At 35.4% G+C, this 22,533-nt stretch overlaps 1 protein-coding gene across 1 annotated transcript in view; it reads left to right on the forward strand.

The window, feature by feature from the left end:
- The window catches only part of PIK3C3 (phosphatidylinositol 3-kinase catalytic subunit type 3), a 147,432-nt gene that overhangs the window by 26,889 nt on the left and 98,010 nt on the right, over positions 1 to 22,533 (forward strand). Inside the window, 3 exon segments of the mRNA NM_001012956.2 lie at positions 16,886 to 16,972; positions 19,023 to 19,118; positions 21,998 to 22,069. Of these exon segments, the coding sequence (NP_001012974.1) occupies positions 16,886 to 16,972; positions 19,023 to 19,118; positions 21,998 to 22,069 (255 nt within the window).

The raw sequence follows: 22,533 nt of genomic DNA on the forward strand, positions 1-22,533 counted from the left end.
ACTCCAGACTTTTAAAACCAGTACCCACATAATGGTATTTATAGTTAGATACTAGAAAAGTGAGGAATGTGGTACATTCAGGGGAGGTGTTTTGAAAATTAAAGGCATTACCTTTTATTTTATGCTTTTAAAAATTAATAGAACAAAACTGATGAAAGATTTAAATAGTAATGAGGTACATTATAACTGGGTAGAAAGACTGGCAGTCAGAACTCCTCATTTATTGCTCTCACAGTGGCACACTGATTAACCCATTATTCCTGTATTTGTGGAAATTTTTCATTGATAAAATGTGGTCAGTTGGACTCCATTCTTTATGTTAATTGTAGGAATTATAGCAGTGTCATCATCATCATCTCTATCATCATCTCAGAGACTGTTTTCTTTATAGTAGTGCAAGTTGATTAAGTATACATTTTTTTTCGGATTCTAAATACATTTTTACCTTGAAGTAGCTATATGAAATCATTTTCCTGAATAAACTGATATTCTGGATAAAACCAGTTTAATAAAATAAGTTATTTAGTAGGACCAATAAATGATCTGTCCCCATCATAACTATATAATTTACTGTTTTCAGAATATAACACTAAATTCCTAGAGATACTTTCAATTTTATGTTAGCATTTTTTTGGGGAAAGTTGGTATTCTTTGTAATGTCTATGCTTGATTAGATCTCTTTACATTAAAAAATGTGTCCTTTTAGCCACATGTAAATCAATGAAATTACTACATTCCCTCACCCCATACACAAAAATAAACTCAAAATGGCTTAAGGACTTTATATAGTCCATGACACCATAAAGCTTTTCTTTTTTTTTTTTTTTCTCAATGAATTTTATTACGTTTATAGGTGTACAACAATCATCATAACCAAATTTTATAGCATTTCCATCCCAAATCCTCAGTGCATCCTCCACCCCCAACCTATCTAATTTGAAAACCATAAGTTTTCCAAAGTCTGTGACTCAGTATCTGTTCTGCAAAGAAATTCATTGTGTCCTTTTTTAGATTCCACATGTAAGTGATAGCATTTGATGTTGGTATCTCATTGTCTGACTGACTTCAGTTAGCATGATAATTTCTAGGTCCATCCATGTTGCTGCAAATGCCATTATTTCTTTCCTTTTAATGGCTGAGTAATACTCCATTGTGTATATGTACCACATCTTCTTTATCCACTCCTCTGTCATTGGACGTTTAGGTTGTTTCCATGTTTTGGCTATTATATGGAGTGCTGCAATGAACATTGGAGTACGTGTGTCTTTGCGAGTCATGGTTTTCTCTGGGTAGATGCCCAGGAGTGGAATTGCTAGATCACATGGTAATTCTTTGTTTAGTTTTCTGAGGAATCTCCATACTGTTTTCCACAGTGGTTGCACCAGTTTACATTCCCACCAACAGTATACTAGGGTTCCTTTTTCTCCACACCCTCTCCAGCACTTACTGTTTGTAGACTTTTTGATTATGGCTATTCTGGGTGGTGTCACGTGGTACCTCATAGTTGTTTTGATTTGCATTTCGCTAATAATGAGTGATGTTGAACATCTTTTCATGTGTTTTTTTGGCCATCCATATGTCTTCTTTGCAGAATTGTCTGTTTAGATATTCTTCCCATTTTTTGATGGGGTTGTTTGTTTTTTTTTGGTATTGAGCTGCAGAAGATGCTTATAAATTTTGGATATTAATCCCTTGTTATTCATTTCCTTTGCAAATATGTTCTCCCACTCTGTGGGTTGTCTTTTTGTTTTGTTTAGGTTTTCCTTTGCTGTGCAGAAACTTTTAAGTTTAATTAAGTCCCATTTGTTTATTTTCGATTTTATTGTCATTACTCTAAGAGGTGGATCTGAGAAGATGTTGCTGTCATTTATGTCAGAGAGTGTTTGGCCTATGTTTTCCTCCAAGAGTTTTTAATAGTATCTGGTCTTATATCTAGGTCTTTAATCCATTTTCAGTTTATTTTTGTGTATGGTGTTAGGGAGTATTCTAGTTTCATTCTTTTACATGTGGCCATCCAGTTTTCCCAGCACCACTTATTGAAGGGGCTGTCTTTTCTCCATTGTGTATTCTTGCCTCCTTTGTCATAGATTAGTTGACTGTAGATGTGTGGGTTTAATTCTGGGTTTTCTGTCCTCTTCCACTGATGTATAGTTCTCTCTTTGTGCCAGTACCTTATGGTTTTGATGACTGTTGCTTTGTAGTATAATCTGAAGTCAGGGAGACTGATTATTCCAGCTCCACTTTTATTTTTTCAGGATGTCTTTGGCTATTCTGGGTCTTTTGTGCTTCCAAACAAACTTTAAAATATTTTTTAGTTCTGTGAAAAATGTCCTTGGTAATTTGATAGGGATTGCATTGAATCTGTAGATTGCCTTAGGTAGTATAGTCATTTTGATAATATTGACTCTTCCAATCCAAGAGCATGGTATGTCTTTCCATCTATTTGTGTCATCTTTGTTTTCTTTCATCAGTGTCTTATGGTTTTCAGAGTACATATCTTTGGTCTCTTTAGGTAGGTTTATTCTTTTGGATGTGATGGTCAACGGGATTGCTTTCCTAATTTCTCTTTCTAGTCTTTCGTTGTTAGTATATAGAAATGCCTATTTCTGTGTATTAATTTTGTATCCTGCAACTTTGCCAAATTCATTGATGAGCTCTAACAGTTTTCTGGTAGAGTCTTTAGGATTCTCTTAAGTATAGTATCATGTCATCTGCAAATAGTGATAGTTTTACTTCTTCCTTTCCAATTTGGATTCCTTTTATTTCTTTTACTTCTCTGATTGCTTTGCCTAGGACTTCCAAAACTATGTTGAATAGAATAGTAGTGGCACGAGCAGACACCCTATCTTGTTCCTGATCTCAGCGGGAATTCTTTCAGCTTTTCACAATTGAGAATGATGTTCGCTGTGGGTTTGTCATATATGGCCTTTGTTATGTTGAGGTAGGTTCCCTTTATGCCCCCTTTCTGAAGGGTTTTTATTAGAAATGGGTGTTGGTTTTTGTCAAAGGCTTTTTCCACGTCTATTGAGAGGATCATATGGTTTTTATTCTTCAGTTTGTTAATGTGGTGTATCACACTGATTGATTTGTGGATATTGAAGAATCCTTGCTTCCATGGGATAAATCCCACTTGATCATGATGTACAATCCTTTTAACAGACTTTGGATTTAGTTTGCTAGTATTTTGTGGAGGATTTTTGTTTTGCATCTGTGTTCATCAGTGAAATTGGCCTGTATTTTCTTTTTTAGTGATACCCTTTTCTGGTTTTAGTATCAGGGTGATGGTGGTGGCCTCATAGAATGAGTTTGGGAGTGTTCCTTGCTCTGCAATTTTTTTGGAATAGTTTCAGAAGGATCGTCTGTAAATGTTTGATAGAATTCGCCTGTGAAGCCATCTGGTCCTGGACTTTTGTTTGTTGGAAGTTTTTTGATCACAGTTTCATTTTCAGTATTTGTGGTTGGTCTGTTCATCTTTTCAATTTCTTCTAGGTTTAGTCTTGGAAGATTGTATTTTTCTAAGAATTTGTCCCTTCTAGGTTTTTCTGTTTTATTAGCGTATAGTTGCATATAGTAGTCTCTGAGGATCCTTTGTATTTCTGTGATGTCCATTGTGACCTCTCCTTTTTCATTTCTAATTTTATTGATTTGAGTCTTCACTCTTTTTTTTTTCTTGAGAAGTCTGGCTAAGGGGTTATCGATTTTGTGGATCTTTTCAAAGAAGCAGCTTTTCATTTCATTGACCTTTTCTATGGTTTTCCTCCTTTCTATTTCATTGATTTCTGCTCTGATCTTTATGATTTCTTTCCTTCTACTAACCTTAGGTCTTGTCTGTTCTCTCTCTAGCTGCTTTAGATGTAAAGTTATGTTGTTTCTTTGAATTTTTTCTTGTTTCCTGAAGTAGGCTTATATTGATATAAACTTTCTTCTTAGAACATCTTTTGCTGCATCCCATAGGTTTTGGAGTGTTGTATCTTTGTTGTCTTTTTTCCTGCGTATTTGTTAATTTCCTCTTTGATATCTTCAGTGATCTATTTGTTGTTTAGTAGCATGTTGTTGAGCACGTGTTTGTGTTTTTTGCAGATTTTTTTCTTATTGATTTCACTCATATAGCATTGTGGTCAGAAAAGATACTTGATATGATTTCATTTTCCTTAAAGTTACTGAGGCTTGATTTGTAGCCCAGGATATGATCAATCTTAGAGAATGTTCCATGTGCACTTGAGAAGAATATGCATTCTGTTGTTTTTGGGTAGACTGTCGTAAAAATATCTATTAAGTCCATCTGGTCTAATGCTTCATTCAGGGCCTCTGTTTCCTTGTTGATTTTCTATTTGGTTGATCTGTCCATTGCTGTTAAGTGGGGTGTTAAAGTCCCCACTATTATTGTATTATTGTTCTATTTATCCTTTTAAGGTTGTTAGCAGTTGCTTCATATATTGTGGTGAACCTGTGTTGCGTGCATAGATATTTAAAAATGTTATATCTTCTTCTTGGATTGATCCTTTGATCATTATGTAATGACCTTCTTTGTCCCTTAAAATATTCTTCATTTTAAAGTCTATTTTGTCTGATATGAGTATTGCTACTCCAGCTTTCTTTTGATTCCCATTTGGATGGAATATTTTCTTCCATCCTCTCTCTTTCAATTTGTATGTGTCCCTAGAAGTGAATTGGGTCTCTTGAAGACAGCATGTATATGGGTCTTGTTTTTGTATCTATTCAGCCAGTCTATGTCTTTTGGTTGGGGTGTTTAGTCCATTACCATTTAAGGTAATTATTGGTATGTATGTTCTTATTGCCATTTTATTACCTGTTTTGGATTGTTTTTGTTGCTCTTTTTTCTTCCCTTCTTCACTTGTTCTCTCCTCTTGTGGTTTGATGGCTATCTTTAATGTTGTATTTGAGGTGAATTTTCTAATTTGTGTATCAGTTGTGGCTTTTTGGTTTTCATTTATTCTGAAGTTTTGATATAGGAGTCTGTTTTAAGTTCTTAGTCAGTTAATTGCATCTCCAGTGTCCTGAATTTGTACCCTCCTCTTCTCACGATTTCTAATTTTGGTAGCATAATTGTGTGTGGATGATTTCCTATCTTTACTGTATATATGCCTTTACTGATGAGCCTTGTCATTTGTGGTATTTTTGTTTCTGATTGCAGCCTTTTCTTTTCTGCCTAGATAACTTCTTTTAGTATTTGTGGTAAAGCTGGTTTAGTGTTGCTGAATTCTCTTAGCTTTTGCTTATCTGTGAAGGTTTTGATTTCCCCTTCAAATCTGAATGAGAGCCTTGCTGGATAAAGTAATTGTGGTTGGAGGTTCTTTCCTTTCATCACATTAAGTATATTGTGCCAGTCCCTTCTGGCCTGCAGAGTTTCTGCTGAAGAATCTGCCATTAACCTTGTCAGGGTTCCCTTGTATGTTATTTGTTTCTTTTCACTAGTTGCTTTCAATATTTTCTCTTTGTCTTCGATTTTGGTCAGTTTGATTAACATGTGCATCATGGTGTTCTCGCTCTCTTCTCCTTCTGCCATCCCTATAATATGGATGTTGGTGTGTTTAACATTGCCCTGGAGTTCTCTGAGACTCTCTTCATTTCTCTTCAATCTTTTTTCTCTTTTCTGTTCTGCATCAGTGATTTCCACTAGTCTGTCCTCCACCTCGTTTATTCATTCTTCTGTCTCCTGTATTCTTCTGTTGGCTGCTTCTAATGAATTTTTTATTTCAGTGACTGTATTTTGCATCTGTGTTAGCTTAAATTTTATTTTATTTTTTTGTCTTTTGTCTTTTTTTGTCTTTTTGTTGTTGTTGTTGCTATTTCTTGGGCCACTCCCGCGGCATATGGAGGTTCCCAGGCTAGGGGTTGAATCGGAGCTGTAGCCACCGGCCTACGCCAGAGCCACAGCAACGCCAGATCCGAGCCGCGTCTGCAACCTACACCACAGCTCACGGCAACGCCGGATCGTTAACCCACTGAGCAAGGGCAGGGACCGAACCCGCAACCTCATGGTTCCTAGTCGGATTCGTTAACCACTGCGCCACGACGGGAACTCCCAGCTTAAATTTTAAATACTGTATTTCTTTGCTCAGTGTTTCCTGCAAATTATCCCTCTTTGCCTCCAGTTTATTTCCAGAGTTTTGCATCATCTTCAGCATCTACAGTCTAAAGTCTTTTTCCTGGAGGCTGAGAATCTCCTGATCACTTAGTTGTTTTTCTGGGGTTTTTTCTTTCTCCCTTATCTGAGTTTTAGTTCTCTGTCTTTTCACTTTTATACGCTTTTGGTGTGGTGTCCTCTTTGCATACAGTAGAGTTATAGCCTCTCTTAGTCTGGTACCTGCCTCCCTTGTGGCTGAAGTTGATATGGCGGCTTGCTGTAGGCTTCCTGATGGGAGGGACTGGTGCCTGCCCACTGGTAGGTGGCAGTGATTACTCCCCCTCTGGTGGGTGGGGCTTTGTCTCTGGGTGAGATTAGAGGCAGCTGTGTGTCTGGGGGTCTTTAGTAAGCCTGTTTACTGATGGGTGGGGCTGTGATCCCACCTGGGTTATTGTTTGGCCTGGGGCCTGTCATCACTGATGGTTGGGGCCATATTTTCCCAAAATGGCCACCTCCAGAGAAACACATGCTGCTGAATATTCCCGAGAGCTTTGCCTCCAATGTCATTCCCCTGCAGCAAGCCACAGTCACCCTCTGTTTTCCCTGGAGATCCTTCAATAACTACAGTCAGATCTGACCCAGATTTCCATGGGGCCTTGGCTTTGCCCTGGGACCCAGTGCACATGAAAGTCTGTGTGCACCTTTTAAGAATGGGGTCTCCGTTTCCCCCAGTCCTGTGGAGCTCCTGCACACAAGCCCCACTGGCCTTCAATGCCAGATGCTCTGGGGGCTCTTTCTTCCAGTGCCAGATCCCCACACATGAGTTTGATTTGGGGCTCAGAACTCTCACTCCTGTAGGTGAGTTTCTGTGAAACAGTTACTTTCCAGTCTGTGGGTTTCCCACCCAGGGGATACAGAGTTGCTTATATCACATAATCACCCCTCCTACCTCTTGATGTGGCCTCCTCTTTGTCTTCTGGAGTAGGATATCCTTTTGAAAGTTTCCCGTCCCTTTGTTTGAAGGTTGTCCATCATTTGGTTGTAATTTTGTTGTTTTTATGGGAGAAGTTGAACTCCATTCCTTCTGTTCATCCATCTTAATCCCATCTCCCCAACACCATAAAACTTTAAGGAGAGGATTTGGGCAAAACATCTTTACATAAACCGTAATAATGTTTTCAGTCTCTCAAGGCAAAAGAAGTAAAAGCAAAAATCAACAAATGAGACCTAATCAAACTTATAAACTTTTGCACAGCAAAGGAAACCATAAACAAAATGTAAACTTTTGCACAGCAAAGGAAACCATAAACAAAATGAAGAGTGGAGAAAATATTTGCAAAAAATGCTACTGACAAGGGCTTAATTTTCAAAATATACAAACAGTTCATACAGCTCAACAAAAACAACAACAAAAATCCAATCAAAAAATGGGCTGAAGACCTATATAGACATTTCTCTAAAGAAGACGTACAGATAGCCAACAGGCACATGAAAAGAGGCTCAGCATTGCTAATTATTAGAGAAATGCAAATCAAAACTACATTGAGGTATCACCTCACATGAGTCAGAATGGCCATCATCAAAAAATCTACAAAAAAAAAAGAAAAAAAAAAAGGAGTTCCTGTTATGGCACAGTGGTTAACGAATCCGACTAGGACCCATGAGGTTGCGAGTTCGATCCCTGGCCTTGCTCAGTGGGTTAAGGATCCAGCATTGCCGTGAGCTGTGGTGTAGGTCACAGATGTGGCTCAGATCCCATGTTGCTGTGGCTCTGGCATAGGCCAGCAGCTGCAGCTCCGATTAGACCCCTAGTCTGGGAACCTCCATATGCCGTGGGAGTGGCCCAAGAAATGGCAAAAAGACAAAAAAAAAAAAAAAAAAAAGAAAAAGAAAAAAACTACAAATAAAAATGCTGGAGAGGGTATGGAGAAAAGGGAACCCTCCTACACTGTTGGTGGGAATGTAAATGGTGAAGCCACTATGGAGAACAATATGGAGGTTCCTTGAAAATCTAAAAATAGATTTTATGGACCATATGATCCAGCAATCTGACTCTAGGGCAAATACCTGGAAAAGATGAAAACTTTAATTCAAAAGATACATGCACCCCAGTGTTCACAGTAATACTATTTGCAATAACCAAGACATGGAAGCAACTTAAATGTCCATCGTTAATAGATGAGTATTTAAAGAGGATGTAATATATATCAATAACATAGATAGTGTGTGTGTGTGTGTGTGTGTGTGTATGTAATGGAATATTACTCAGCCATAAATAAAACTGTAGTATTGCCATTTTCAGCAACATCGATGGACCTAGAGATTATCATGGTAAGTGAAGTAAGTCAAAGACAAATGACATGCTATCACTTATATGTAGAATGTAAAAACTGATATAATCATGAACTAATTTACAAAGCAGAAACAGACTCACAGATACAGCAAACAAACTTATAGTTACCAAAAGGGAAAGATTGGGAAAAGGGATTAATTAGAATTTTAGGATTAACAGATACACACTACTATATATGAAATAGATAACAAGGACCTACTGTATAGCACAGGGAAGTGTATTCAATATCTTATAATAAGCTCTAATGGAAAAGAATCTGAAAAAGAATATATGTATATATGTATGTATATATTAAACTGAATCACTTTGCTTTATACCTAAAACTCACACAACATTGTAAATCAAGTATATTTCAATTTTCAGAAAGTATCTTTTTTCCATGTAAATAAAGATTATAGCTGAAGTAGCTTGATAATTTTTGTAAACTGTTGTTTAGTGTGAACAGAATTTGCAGTGCATTAGTAGATTGGGTGTAGCAATGTAGGGATGTGACTCACGTACCCATAGTTATACAAGCCACCTCTGAATAAATGTACATACAAAATGGGTACAGGGTTTTATCTGGGTATATCTCTATTAGATTTACATTTATTTTGGCCTTGCCCATTCCTGGGCCAGGGATTGAACCTGTGCCACAGTAGCAACCAAGCCACTGCTGTGACAATGCCAGATCTTTAACCTGATGCACCACAAGAGAACCCCTATTATCTTTACATTTTATCCACAATGTAAAATGAGCATTTGAGGCTTGACCATTTGGTATTGAGTACAGAAGGAATAATTTCATATTCTCAAAAAAAAAATGCATAACCTCCTTTACGTATTTTGTATGTAACAGTATACTTTAATGACAAGAAACAAACAAAAAATGTTTTTTAAATGTCTACATTTTAGAGGAAGGAAAACTGATCAAAAAGTGTTAATTGGTAGCTCCCTAGTGGCTTAGGAGGTTAAGGCTCCAGCCCCTTGGTTAAGGCTTGTCACTGTGGCATAGGTTATTGCTATGGTTAGGGTTTGTTTGAACCTGTATGCTGCAGTTATAGTGGGGGAAAAAAAAAGTGTTAATGGAGGAATTTTTGTTATTTTACTTCATTTTAATTAATTAATTAGTCGTTTTAGGGTCATATGGAGGTTCCCAGACTAGGGGTCCAGTCGAAGGTGTAGCTGCTGGCCTATGCCACAGCCACAGCAACGTGGGATCCAAGCCATGTCTGTGACCTACCCACAGGTCATGGCAATGCTGGATCCTTAACCCACTGAGCAAGGCCAGGAATAGAACCTGCGTCCTTATAGATCCTAGTCGGGTTTGTTAACCGCTGAGCCACGATGGGAACTCCAGGAATTTTTGTTATTTTAAAAGTAAAAAAATAGAATCCTGGCTATAAAATTTGATCTGTTCAGAAGAGTCTCATTTTATTTACCTTCCTCAGGTGTTTTGTTAATGACAATAATAAATGCCTATATTATGACGAAAGCTGGTGAAATTAATCAAGGCTGTGAAACATGTTTAGTGGCACCATTGACATCATCATAATACTTGTTAGTTACAGGTTTTTGTGTTAATAATATGTATAACTTTTTAGAAATGTAACATTTGATTTGATTCTATGTTGCCTTTCCTTTGTATCATAAAAGAAGTGTTTGGGACTCTCTTACAAATTTATTAATAATGATACATGGTAGAATCTTATCAGTCACTTTGATTTGCTTACTGTTGTCTAAAGACTGTTAAACTTTTAGATTTGTCTTGAAATCAGTGGTAGCAAGTAGACTAAATTAATTTTTGCCGGTGAAAGACTGCTCTCTAAAAGAATATTGATTTATGTTCTGTAAATGTATTGTATGTCTTTACAGCTATAGTTTCTGCCAGAGGAGTAGACAATAAAATGCTTTTAGGACTAGATTAATCTCTGAGAAGTTAAAGTGAGTGAAAACTTTATGAGGCAAATACCACTCTTCCTGAATAAGATACACCTGTAAAATTTCAAGATAAAATTGTAGATTTGTGGCTAAGACTTCAATAATCAGGAAGGTAGAAGAAACTCCTGTGCTTTTAAGAATTAAGTATATAGATGTATATACAGATTGTAACATACAGATACAACTTCTTTTTTTAATCTCATTAGTTCAAGTGAATTCTTAAACACAACTGTATTTTGTCTCAACTACAAATTACTGCATAGCTGGTATTTGATTTGACAGAGATAGCACCCATTGTCTATTTTTATTGAAGAATTATACTGTTTAATAATAGAAATCTATGAGTGAGACATACTGCAAATAGAGTAGCCGACCTATAATGGCGTTCTGTGTAACTGGTGCTTATTAATTTAGCTCAGTTCTAGTCTAGGCTTAGGGAAGTATTAGAGTTAAAAGAGTTACGTTGGACCTTTAACTAGAGGGAATTTAGAGGAACAAAATAGAAGGTAGTTGAATAAGCACAACCCTCTATAATCATGCTGAAAAAAAAATTAGTCATATATAGTAGTACTAAATGATTTTATTGACCATTACACCAGTAAATGTATGAAGAGAGAAATTTCATAGACTGTGAATCAAAGTATTCTATCTGAGGACAAGAGCACATTGGGTTTTTTGTTTATTTTTTTCAAGTGTCAGAGGCTAAAAAAAGAAGGAAAAATACAGCTTTGTCAGTTTTTCTCTTTAGATTCCCCAAGAAAGCATATGGGTATCTGGGTGCAAGCATTACCTGTTTATAGCTACTTATTTTTGGAAAGTCCATTTATCTTATAACTCCCCTCTTAAGGTTTCTTGACCTGAGTAAAGTTTGAAACCAAAAGCCTATAAACTTTTCTATAGAGGAGTTTTTATTAACCACGTATTTAAAAGTAGTACCGTCATTTAATTTGTATCAGTCTTTAGTTGGACTTAGTTGAAAGGCCTTTGGAAGAAATAATTTGAGAGACAACAGTTATATTACTTGGTTTTTATTTCACTTGTTTGAATTAAGTTAATGAGATGGGTCTTTATTCTTTGAGTTTACTATGAAGTAAAAATAAACTATTTTTTTAGTGTCATCTTGATAAATACTAATCTTTTGTGGTTTGCCTAACAGAGTTTTCTCAATTATTAATTGTTTTAAAAATAAATTTAGGGAGTTCCTGTCATGGCGCAGTGGTTAACAAATCCGATTAGGAACCATGAGGTTGCGGGTTCGATCCCTGGCCTTTCTCAGTGGGTTAATGATCCGGCGTTGCCGTGAGCTGTGGTGTAGGTCACAGATGCAGCTCAGATCTGGTGTTGCTGTGGCTCTGGCATAGGCCAGTGGCTACAGCTCCGATTAGACCCCGAGCCTGGGAACCTCCATATGCCGTGTTAGCGGCCCTATAAAAAAAAAAAATTTAGTTTTAAAATAACTTATTCATATTATGATAAATACACATCTTCAGTGGCATAGAATGTTGTTAAAGTACAAAGACTGTAAAATCTCTTCCAGTCCTCTACCCTTAATGGTTGTCATTAGTATTTTAGTTGATAAGCTTTTAGTAAGTAAGCAAATAAATAAATGTGTTATATATGCATCTGTATGTATTTATTTTTAAACTGGTATCATATTGTTTGCATGTTTTTCAATGAATCCTGCCTTTACATTTAATAGTGTCTCAAAACTGTTCAAGGTCATCTGAGATACTTTCATAACATGATTTGTAAGGACTGTAGGGTTTTTGCATATTGTGGAAATGCCATAATTCATTTCATCAATTTTCTGTGGTTGGCTGTTCAAAGTATTTGCAATTCACGGCTGTTGTTAAAGCCTTAAATGTTCTACTAGCTTGAAAATAAAAAGTGAAAATTGTTCTTTTAAGTTGTTTTTATATGGCTTGTTTGATATTTGCTCATATGCTATATTTCCAAATTATCAAACATAGATATAAAGTATGTGTAGGTGCTTAAAATCAGAATCAAAGTTCAGTATACATCTTTTTGAATTCTTTTTTTTTATTTTATCAGTTCTATTCTGTTTTATGTGTTCATCTTGTTTTCATAGCTAGATACTAAAATCTGTAAGCAATTATACCATCTTTTGATAAGACAACAAAACCAGAATTTGGGCCATGTATCATTTCTTTCCAGTTTCCCTTTAAGTCTTTCTGTCTCTGTCCATTTACTTCCCTATACATTCCTAGGCAGATTTGAAATAGGTAAACAGTTTTCAGTTCTTCTTAATCTTTCCTTTCTTCCTTTGGGCTCTAAGTGTGGTGTCTACTAAATCTAGATCATGGTGAACCTCAAGAAAGCTGATTCCTGCCTGAGAGGCCTATACAAGACCCTCTGTTATCTTCTGTCATATCACCCTTTTCATGACTTTCATATTACTGTTTCAGTTTGTATATAGTCATATAGGCATTGCCATTTAAATGGCTTGACTGTTCCTACCTTAAGTTCTGGGAGAGCAGGCAAATTGCTTTTTTTGTTCAACATTCTGTGCTTATCTCCACAGATAGTTAGTAACTTATAATAGCAAACTAAGTAATATATTCTTATATTGAAAGTATCTAAATTCTATGAAATGATGACTAAAGGCATAAATCATTCTTTTCTACAGCTTTCTTTTGAGTGCCACCCACTTCCCCTTGCCCTCACCAGTTCCCCAAAGCTCTTGAGCAGAGTTCTGGTGCATGTAAACATTTGTTTTCCATTCTGTCTGCTTTCAACATTAGAAGTCCTGTCAATACATACAAATATTCATTGAATGAATATATGCTAGGTTTCGTCAACCATTCATAGCTCTAGCACTCAGGAAGCTTAGGGTATAATAGGGCAGATGTGAATAAAGAGCAATGACTTGTCAGTTGTAATCATGAAAGTCTCCCTTTTCCTAGGAATCGCTCTCTGGTTTGACATTTGTTTTCTTTGCTGTTCCTAGTCTATAATACAATGTAACAAGTTGGCCTACCTTTATTTTTGTCTTTGATAGTTATATTGAACACATACTAATCTGAGGCATCTTCTTCAAGTACATATTTCTTTCCTCTCATTAAATCTGATGATGCATGATTAGTACTCCAAACAGTTTCCTAGGCATGTTGTTATTTGGTTCTTAGAGATTCTTGTATTTAAATAGCTTTTGAAAGTCCTTGCTGTTTAATTCTTAGAGAAGTTAGAACTCAATAATTATGATAGTATTTCTGTGACAGTGGGCTTCTCTTCTGAGCTCTATGACTTCTTGTGTATTCTGTAGAAATTATGTTTCTTAAAAGGAATGAGTCTTTTACTGATGTCTTGACCTAGGTGCTTTCCAGTATGGGTTCCCTAGTGAGGATTATTTCTTCACAAGAAATTTGAAACAGATTGTACTTGTTTTACCCTGGTGTTTAACAGACAGAATGTAGATTTCCTCATTTGAGAGATCTAGGTCACTGACATTTCATATCCAAAATGAAATATAAATTGCTCAGGTTCATTGTTGGGCCTCTTTTTCTTTAGATGTTACCAAAGTGGTGACAGCTAGAAGCTCCTTTGGATTGGTGAAAACCAGCCAAGTCTGTCTATATAATCATCAGCACTTATAGAGATGAAGTGACATGGATTATGGGCTAATAACAGCTACTTAAAACAAGCATAGTGCTTTGTAGTTTCTTAAATTTTATAGAAATTTTAGTAAAATTTTTCATTTACCATTTAATTATTTCATCTGCCTAGAGTCTTAAAAGTAAAAGGCCTTATGGTTTGAAGAACTAAAATGGTTGGCTGGAATGTAGCATGTCAGTTGGAGAGTTGCAGGAGCTTACTTTGGAGAGGAAGGCAGGGCCTAATCATTTAGGGATTGTGATAGCTAATGCTGTGCTTTACCTCTGCCTAAAGTCAAGAAATGGCTTTGCCATCTTCTGATTCACTCTCCCTGTTCTTTGCAATTGAGCCATCAATTGTATTGTCTGCTTAGATTGTCTAGTAAATGCTGTGCTAGCTAGTCTCCAAAGATGACCCTCAGTGAAACATAGCTTTTGATACCCACCCTTCTTTTTTTTTTTTTTTTTGAAAGTTAGTAACAATACTAACCAGATGTATTATTATTTTTTTTTTTGGTCTTTTTTGTTGTCTTAGGGCCGCACCCACGGCATATAGAGGTTCCCAGGCTAGGGGTCCATTGGAACTGTAGCCGCTGGCCTATGCCAGAGCCACAGCAATGCAGGATCCGAGCTGTGTCTGCGACCTACACCACCACAGCTCACGGCAGCGCTGGATCCTTAACCCACTGAGCGAGGCCAGGAATTGAACCTGCGTCCTCATGGGATGCTAGTTGGGTTGGCTAACCTCTGATCCACAATGGGAACTCCCCATACTCACCCTTCTGTGTTGGATCTGCACTAGCTCTGTGACTCATTTTAACTAATATTATGCAACTGAAGCAGTGTTATGCCTGTTCCAGAGTTCAACTTTAGGACACTGTAAAAGCTTCTGTTTTTGCACTTTGGGAATAATGAGCCACTATGTAAGAAGTCCAGCTACCTTGTTGGAGTGACTATGTTGAAAGACTACGTAGAAAGGGAGCAGCACTGAGAGTTCCTTCAGAAAAGACAGAGGCCACATTACCCTAGTTTTCCAGCTGAGCCCACCCTTTCCCACAAAGGCATTAGCAATGTGAATGAAGCTATCTTGGACATTCTAGCTCCTGCTAACCAGATGACAATAGCCTTATGAGAGACTGTTAGACTAATAGAAAATAAAATATCCAGCTGTGCCTCAAGAAATGTCTTCTTGACATCCCTAAGAATAATGTACAATAATAAAAATGAATATTATTTTAAGGTACTAAGTTTTGGGTGCTTTGTTACATAGTATCAGATAAATAGTACAAGTGGCTAGGGGACATTTTGAACTCAATTGCTATAGAAATCATAGAACTAATTCAAGCAGAGAAGTATCTAGAAATTCTGCTTTCAGTCTGATTGTCTGGTGCAGGAGAATGGTCATAGCATAAATGGTACCTTTCATTCCACAGTTGCTTTTTCATTCAACAGAATCATAATGGTCTTTTCTATCACAGTATATTGGTTTTTCTTTCTTTTTCATGATAGTATTTCATAGTGTGTGTACCATAGTTTACTTAACAGTTTCCACTTTTGATAGACATGTACATTTTTTTATGTTTGCAAATGATGATGCACAATGTATCTAAGATAATTTACACTTGTCCTCCAAAATGTCTTTACTCGTTTATGGTACTGCCATCCTTGACCATACATCCTTTAGTTGATATTTGTAAGGTTGAAAAATGGTCATCTTTTAGTATTCAAATAGAGAAGCTAGGAATATACTATATAGGAAGAAATATATATTAGCAGCAAACATGAATTCTGGAGCCTAGTGAAAATGACTAGAAAATTCTTGATTTGTCTGATGTCTTTCACAGAACAGATTTCTTTTGTGGATTGTGCCTTTGCTGGTGCATCTAAAAAGTTGTCACCATATCCATGGTCATCTTGTTTTTCTCCTGTTATCTTTTAGGAGTTTTATAGTTTTGTAATTTATGTTTAGGTCTGTGATTCATTTTGAGTTAATTTTTGTGAAGAATATAAGGTCTGTGTGTATTTGTTTTCATGTGCATGTCCAGTTGGTTCAGCAACATTTGTTGTAAAGGCTCTTTACTCCATTTTATTGCTCTGCTTTGTCACAAGTCAGATGACTCTAATTATGTGTCTGTTTCTGGACTTTCTATTCTGTTCCATTGATCTGTTTAACTATTCTTTTGCCAATACCATACTGTCTTGATTATGTTAGCTGTATATTAATTCTTAAAGTTGGGTAATGAATATCTTCCAGTTTAGTTCTTCAGTACTGTGTTGGCTGTTTGGATCTTTTGCCTTTCCATATATGCTTTAGAATCAGTTTTTTTATATTTACAGAGTAACTTGCTGGATTTTTTTTTTTTTTTTGACTGAGCTTGCATTGACTCTATAGATAAGTAGATGAGAAGTACTGACATCTTGACAATATTGCGTCTTCTTATCCTTAATGGAATATCTGTCCATTTATTTAATTCTTTCTTTTTATTCATCAGTGTTTTTTAGTTTTCCTCATAGAGATCTCATACATATTTTGTTAGATTATACCAATTTCATTTTTGAGGGGTGCTAATGTGAATGTATTTTTAATTTTAAATTTTACTTATTTATTCCTGGTATATAGGACAGAGATTTACTTTTACATGCGAACCTTGTATCCATCTTGCTATAGTTGCTTATTAGTTCCAGGAGCTTATTTGTCTACTTTAAAATATTTCCCACATAAATGATCATGTGACCTTTGAATAAAAGTGTTATTTCTTTTTTTCCCAATCTGTATACAGTTTATTTCCTTTCCCTTGTCTTGTTGCTTTAGTTAGTACCACCAGTATCATGTTGATGATCATTACCATTCTTTATTCTCCTTTCTGTGAGATCTTTCTTAAAATTTTCTCCATTATATATTTTTTTTTGCAGCTCACCAAGGCTCATCGACAAGGTCACATGGTGAAAGTAGATTGGCTGGACAGACTGACCTTTAGAGAAATAGAAATGATAAATGAGGTGGGTTGTATTGCTCTTTTTTATTTCAATATATTTTCTCCAGAATTGTAAATCAAGAGGTTTTTATTTATTTATTTATTTATTTATTTTTTGTCTTTTTAGGGCCACACCCACAGCTTGTGGAAGTTCCCAGGCTAGAGGTCAGTGGGAGCTGTAGTTGCTAGCCTATGTCATAGCCACAGCAATGCCAGATCCAAGCCATGTCTGCAACCTACATAGCAACTCATGGCAACACCGGATCCTTAAGCCAGTGAGCGAGGCTAGGGATTAAACCTGCATCCTCATGGATACTAGTCAGATTTGTTGCTGAGCCACAAAGGGAACTCCCAAATCAAGAGTTTTTAAGAAGAGTTATTTTTTGCCAGGTATCTCTTAAATGTGGGAGTATTGAGAATAATCTCTAGTTGTGAGTTCTCTGCTAATAAGAGGAAACTTGGAATATTTGCCTTTTTTATATTTTAGTGTTATGTTAAACTATGAACTAGGAATTGGATGTCATAAGTGTACTAAATATCATTTAAGTAAGCCCATGTTAAGCTTGATTTCTCACTTGCGTGGTCTTTTCTTCCACCTGGCAATTTATGTTTAACTTGATTGGGTAAATCTGTCAACACAGTGCTGCCTCTTCATTTCAGTTACCTTAAGTCATCGTTAGCAGTTCCTCTCCCCAGTTACGATTCTTTGTCTTCTGTAGTACATATAGGACTCTGCAAACTTAATGAGGTTAATGGCTCAAGTGATTTGTTTGCTTCTTGGTCTTGTGTATTGGTCCAGAATATGGTTAATTGCAAGATGGTTTCAGTGGAACTCTTTACAAAAGATAGAATATAAAAATTTTTTTTGTATGTTAGCACTAAAATACTAGATGTTTGGCCTAACATTCTATGTCTAGAGAGTAGAAATAACAGTTATATATTAATAATTTTAGAAAGAGGAATAGCTATTTTGTGAAATGCCTAGTTTATAGTGATCACCACATGGCACAGTTAATTTATGGTTTCTAAACAGTTTTCAGCAGGTAGACATTTGTAATTTATAGCAAACACCTGGAAAAGTTAAATTCTAGCATTCATTTTTAGAGAACAGGTTAGGGGAGTTCCAGCTGTGGTGCAGTGGGTTAAGAATCTGACTGCATTGGCTCAGATCACTATGGAGGCATGGGTTTGATCCCCAGCCCAGCACAGTGGGTTAAGGGATCCCGTGTTGCTGCCACTGTGGCATAGGTTGTGGCTGCAGCTTTATTCAGTCCCTGGCCTGACAACTTGGACATGCCACGGGTGCAACCATAAAAACAAAACAAAAACAAAAACAAAACACACATACACAAAAAAACAAATTAGTGGTGTTTAACAACATATATATTCGGTATGAATCCTGGGCATCTTTTCTAAATTTATAATACATTCTCATATACTGAAACTGAAAGAAAAAATTACTTTTTTGAATTTTTATAATGTCATATTCCAAAAACAGCTTAATCAAAATGCATACTTTTTTCTTTTTAATTTTTCTATTCTTCAACTTAGATACCCCTAGATACAGAAAAGCTAACATTAGAGCATACTTTGTTCAGCTTTTTTCACTGTCTCTATCTGTACTCTTTAAAAGATAGGAGACTATTACCATTATCATAATAGACTATGTAATATGCTTCATAAAGCTGAACAATTTAAGTGACATCCTTAGATCTTTATGATTATATACATAGGGCTTTAAAGTCATTTTTCAAACTGTTTTGAGTCAGGACTGATCACCCTTTTGCAAATATATACAAAAAACCTTTCAAGTTTTACGTGGTCAAATTCATACTTACTGAATAAACCAAAAATGTCATTAAATTTGAGGAGGGAGTTACAAGTGAGTAGTAAACACTCCTGGATAAATGAAATAGTAGTATTGTATAAACCATTTATAATAATGAAATAAAATTTGTTACATTTTAATTTATATTTGCTAGATTCTGTGTATTACTGAGTTGGGAATAATGATACAAACTGATGTTGACGAATTCAAATCATTTTTCATATAAATCTTTTTTTTTTTTTTTTAGAGTGAAAAACGAAGTTCTAATTTCATGTACTTGATGGTTGAGTTTCGATGTGTCAAGTGTGATGATAAAGAATATGGTATTGTTTATTATGAAAAGGTATTTTCCTTGAAACTGTTTATGGTCTCTAAAGTAGAGGGGAGGGGAAATATTAAAAAAAATTACTGTTGTTCCTGCCGAGATGAGTTATTTGGCTGCAGGATAGCAGCAGACAGCTGTCAGCAACAGCTGTTTATATATCTACAAATCAAATCATATAGCTACAACAAGATTACAAAAGCCGATCATTCATGTAATGCTGTTCTGGGTTACAGAATTCAGTAAATATGCAACAGATTAAAAACTTTTTGATTAATTGTTCTGTAAATTGGCAAGTAAGACATTAAAGCAATACCTTCAGTAACAATTAGTATTTGAAAAATAAAGAGGGGATCGTATTTTTTAAGTGGTAGGCTACTGAATGTCAAGGGTATGTTTGGTTTTTTGTGTGAATATATAATGTGTTAAAATTATATATGTGGCCCTAATATAAATATGTTTATGAAAGACTTCATAAACTTCATTTATTTATATAATATATGCAGAATTAAGCAAGCCATGTTATCACTGGACTAAGTGGAAACAAATATGCAGTAATGAATTTGCTCTGGTCTGTTCATTACCAAAAGAAAGTTGTCATATATTTGATATCTACTTAGCTCCTTGAAAAATAGCTGTGTCGTAAATGCTTATTGAAGGGTCTTCATTTCATTACAACAGTGTAATTGTATGCATAGTTCCAAAACCACATAAACCAGGTACCTTTTTTTGCTGTGGAAGTACCGAGACAATGCTTATTAGGATAGCGTGAATCAGAATCAGTGTGAATGAGGACAAACTTTCAACACACAGTATAATGGAGTAATATTTCCTCTACTGTATAGCTAAGCTATATGCAGTTTATTTGTTTATTAGAAGCAACACTTTTAAGTTACATTTACACATTAGTGTTATATGTTAACAAAGAGTGATTTTTTTTTTTTTTTTTTTTTTGGTCTTTTGTTTCTTGAGGGCTGCACCTGCAGCCTTTGGAGATTCCCAGGCTAGGAGTCTAATCGGAGCTGTTGTTGCCAGCCTGCACCAGAGCCATAGCAATGCCAGATCTGAGCCGCGTCTGTGACCAACACCACAGCTCATGGAAATGTTGGATCCTTAACCCACTGAGCGAGGCCAGGGATCAAACCCATACCTTCATGGTTCCTAGTCAGATTCGGTTCCACTGCACCACGACGGGAACTCCCAAAAGAATAATTTTTAAAAATATATGTATATTTTATAACTGTTAAATTACTGTTTAAAAGATATGTTCATAATGGAGGTTTAGGATTTATATAGTTAATTTGCGATCATTTTTCTGGTACTTTTCAAGGTTTATATTTTTTCCCCTCTAGTTTGCACCCATTCCTAAAGTAAAAGATTAGGAAAATTTATCTTGTTTCAAGTTTTATTTTATAAATGATACTCTGAGGAAAAAAAGATAGGAATATAGACTAATGTTGTTAATTCACTAGAAATACTGTATTGAAAAGAAATGTGGGTGGGTGAATTGTTTTGTTACTAGTACCTTTTAACAAAATCACATTTTACAGCTCTACTATATGTAATTTCATTAAAAGCAATATTTCCTCCCCCATAGATTTTATATTACAAAAACATGCTAATGGAGATGGTACTTTGAAACATTGGAGATGTGAAGGATCATTTGAAAGACAGTTTTGATAATAGATGAAATAATAACAGAATAGAAATTAGAAGAATTTGAAGTATTTTTGAAAAGGTTCTTGGCCCTTTCTAATTACTTCTTGAAAATTGTCCATAAATTAATGCCTGTCTACCTACCCTGTCATATTTCCACTTAGTGTAAAGATTGGTAGGCCAGTGTATTGAATCTAATGGAAATAGACTTTCTTGTCACCTGTCTTTCGTGACAGATAGCCTTAGTGAAGATTACTTGTCACTGTTGGGCTGATAAATGTGTTTTCTGGTATTGTGCCTGAGAACCAGCCTATTAAACAATGACTGTGGGAATTTGTACTTTTTCTCTAAGACTCAGTTACTAAACCTAAAGTAAAGTCACAATACTTCCCCTCCTTCAGTCTCTCCTGATTTTGCTGCAAGTATCTAAAATTGAAAATATATTAGCATTTGGAAATTGACAGAGAAACTTGATGTTAGGTGTACAACTGTGAGGAAATGAATTTTGACCTTAATTAGTTTAGCCTTTTCCAGGATTTATGCAGTGACATTTATTATGCTGAATCACCTTTCTTGGCCGAATTGGATAAAAATAAAAGCCAAAATTCTTCAAAAAATGATAATATCAACAAAATAAGACAGCTTTATTTCTTAAGTGATGGATTGATGTTTCTAATTCAGAATTGCATTAAGTAAGTGCCCTCTGAGAAGCAATGCTGCTGAGTTTCTAGCCCTGTGTAACTTTGAGTAATATTAACCACTTATTGAAAATTCTGCTTTTCTGAGTGGAACACAATTGTGATAATTTGAAAAATTAGCAAAATCCACTTAGTAGTTTTTGCAAATGATGCAATACATCCATTGTGTCATATTTTAATTATATTCTGTGGTTTCTTGTTTTAAGTTTGGAAATTAGCGCATATTACTTTGACCTTGTCATTGTAAACAAAATTAAAAAACAAACAGACAAAAACTACTAATTTCCAGGCCTCATATCTCTCAAAACCATACTACAGATTTTTTTATTATCAGATTTTGTTTTTTCAACATATTTATCACTAACTAAAAGTAAAAAATGCATATGCATTTTAAAATATCGTTGAAAAAAGATAATTTTTTAAAGGGAGGAACAATGTTCATTAAAGAGAATTAAAATACATTAGAGTTCACATTATCATGAATTGTTTCTTAAAATTTGGTTAAACTTCATTTATTAATTTTTAACTTGTTATGCTGTAATCCAGGATGGTGACGAGTCATCTCCCATTTTAACGAGCTTTGAGATAGTGAAAGTTCCTGACCCTCAAATGTCTATGGTGAGTCATTGTCAGTTTTCTTATCAAAGTGTTTTCTCCAGAATGATTATGACTTAGAGCCACATCATACACTTTCTTTTTAAAAAGTGTATCTGTAACTACCTTGGTTATTTAAGAGTGATTCATAAATTCATTTCAGCTATGTAGAATAAGGTTCAGATGGAATCTTTGCAAGAAATACGAACTCTTTAAAATATCAGGATAGTATAGTATTGGGGACCCATTTTATTTGAATTATTGAAAGAGCTATGGAATGTAGTCTTGAAGTTAGGACTTAGGGAAACGAGTATTTGAAAGGTTGTCATCATACAGAAGGAGAATTTATTTATACCAGGAGGTAACACTAGAATTAATGGATGAAAATTTTAGGGAGTCTGATTTTATTGAAAAATAGGGAAGATTGTTATAGCTACTAGAACTATCCAATTTGGATTATAATGTCTTAGATAATTTTGAGATGCCTG

Source organism: Sus scrofa, chromosome 6, assembly GCF_054392235.1.
Source record: "Sus scrofa isolate SSC_HxYL_T2T_F1_AM1 chromosome 6, Sscrofa_HxYL_maternal_Yorkshire_Landrace_v2.0, whole genome shotgun sequence".
Lineage (NCBI taxonomy): Eukaryota > Metazoa > Chordata > Mammalia > Artiodactyla > Suidae > Sus > Sus scrofa.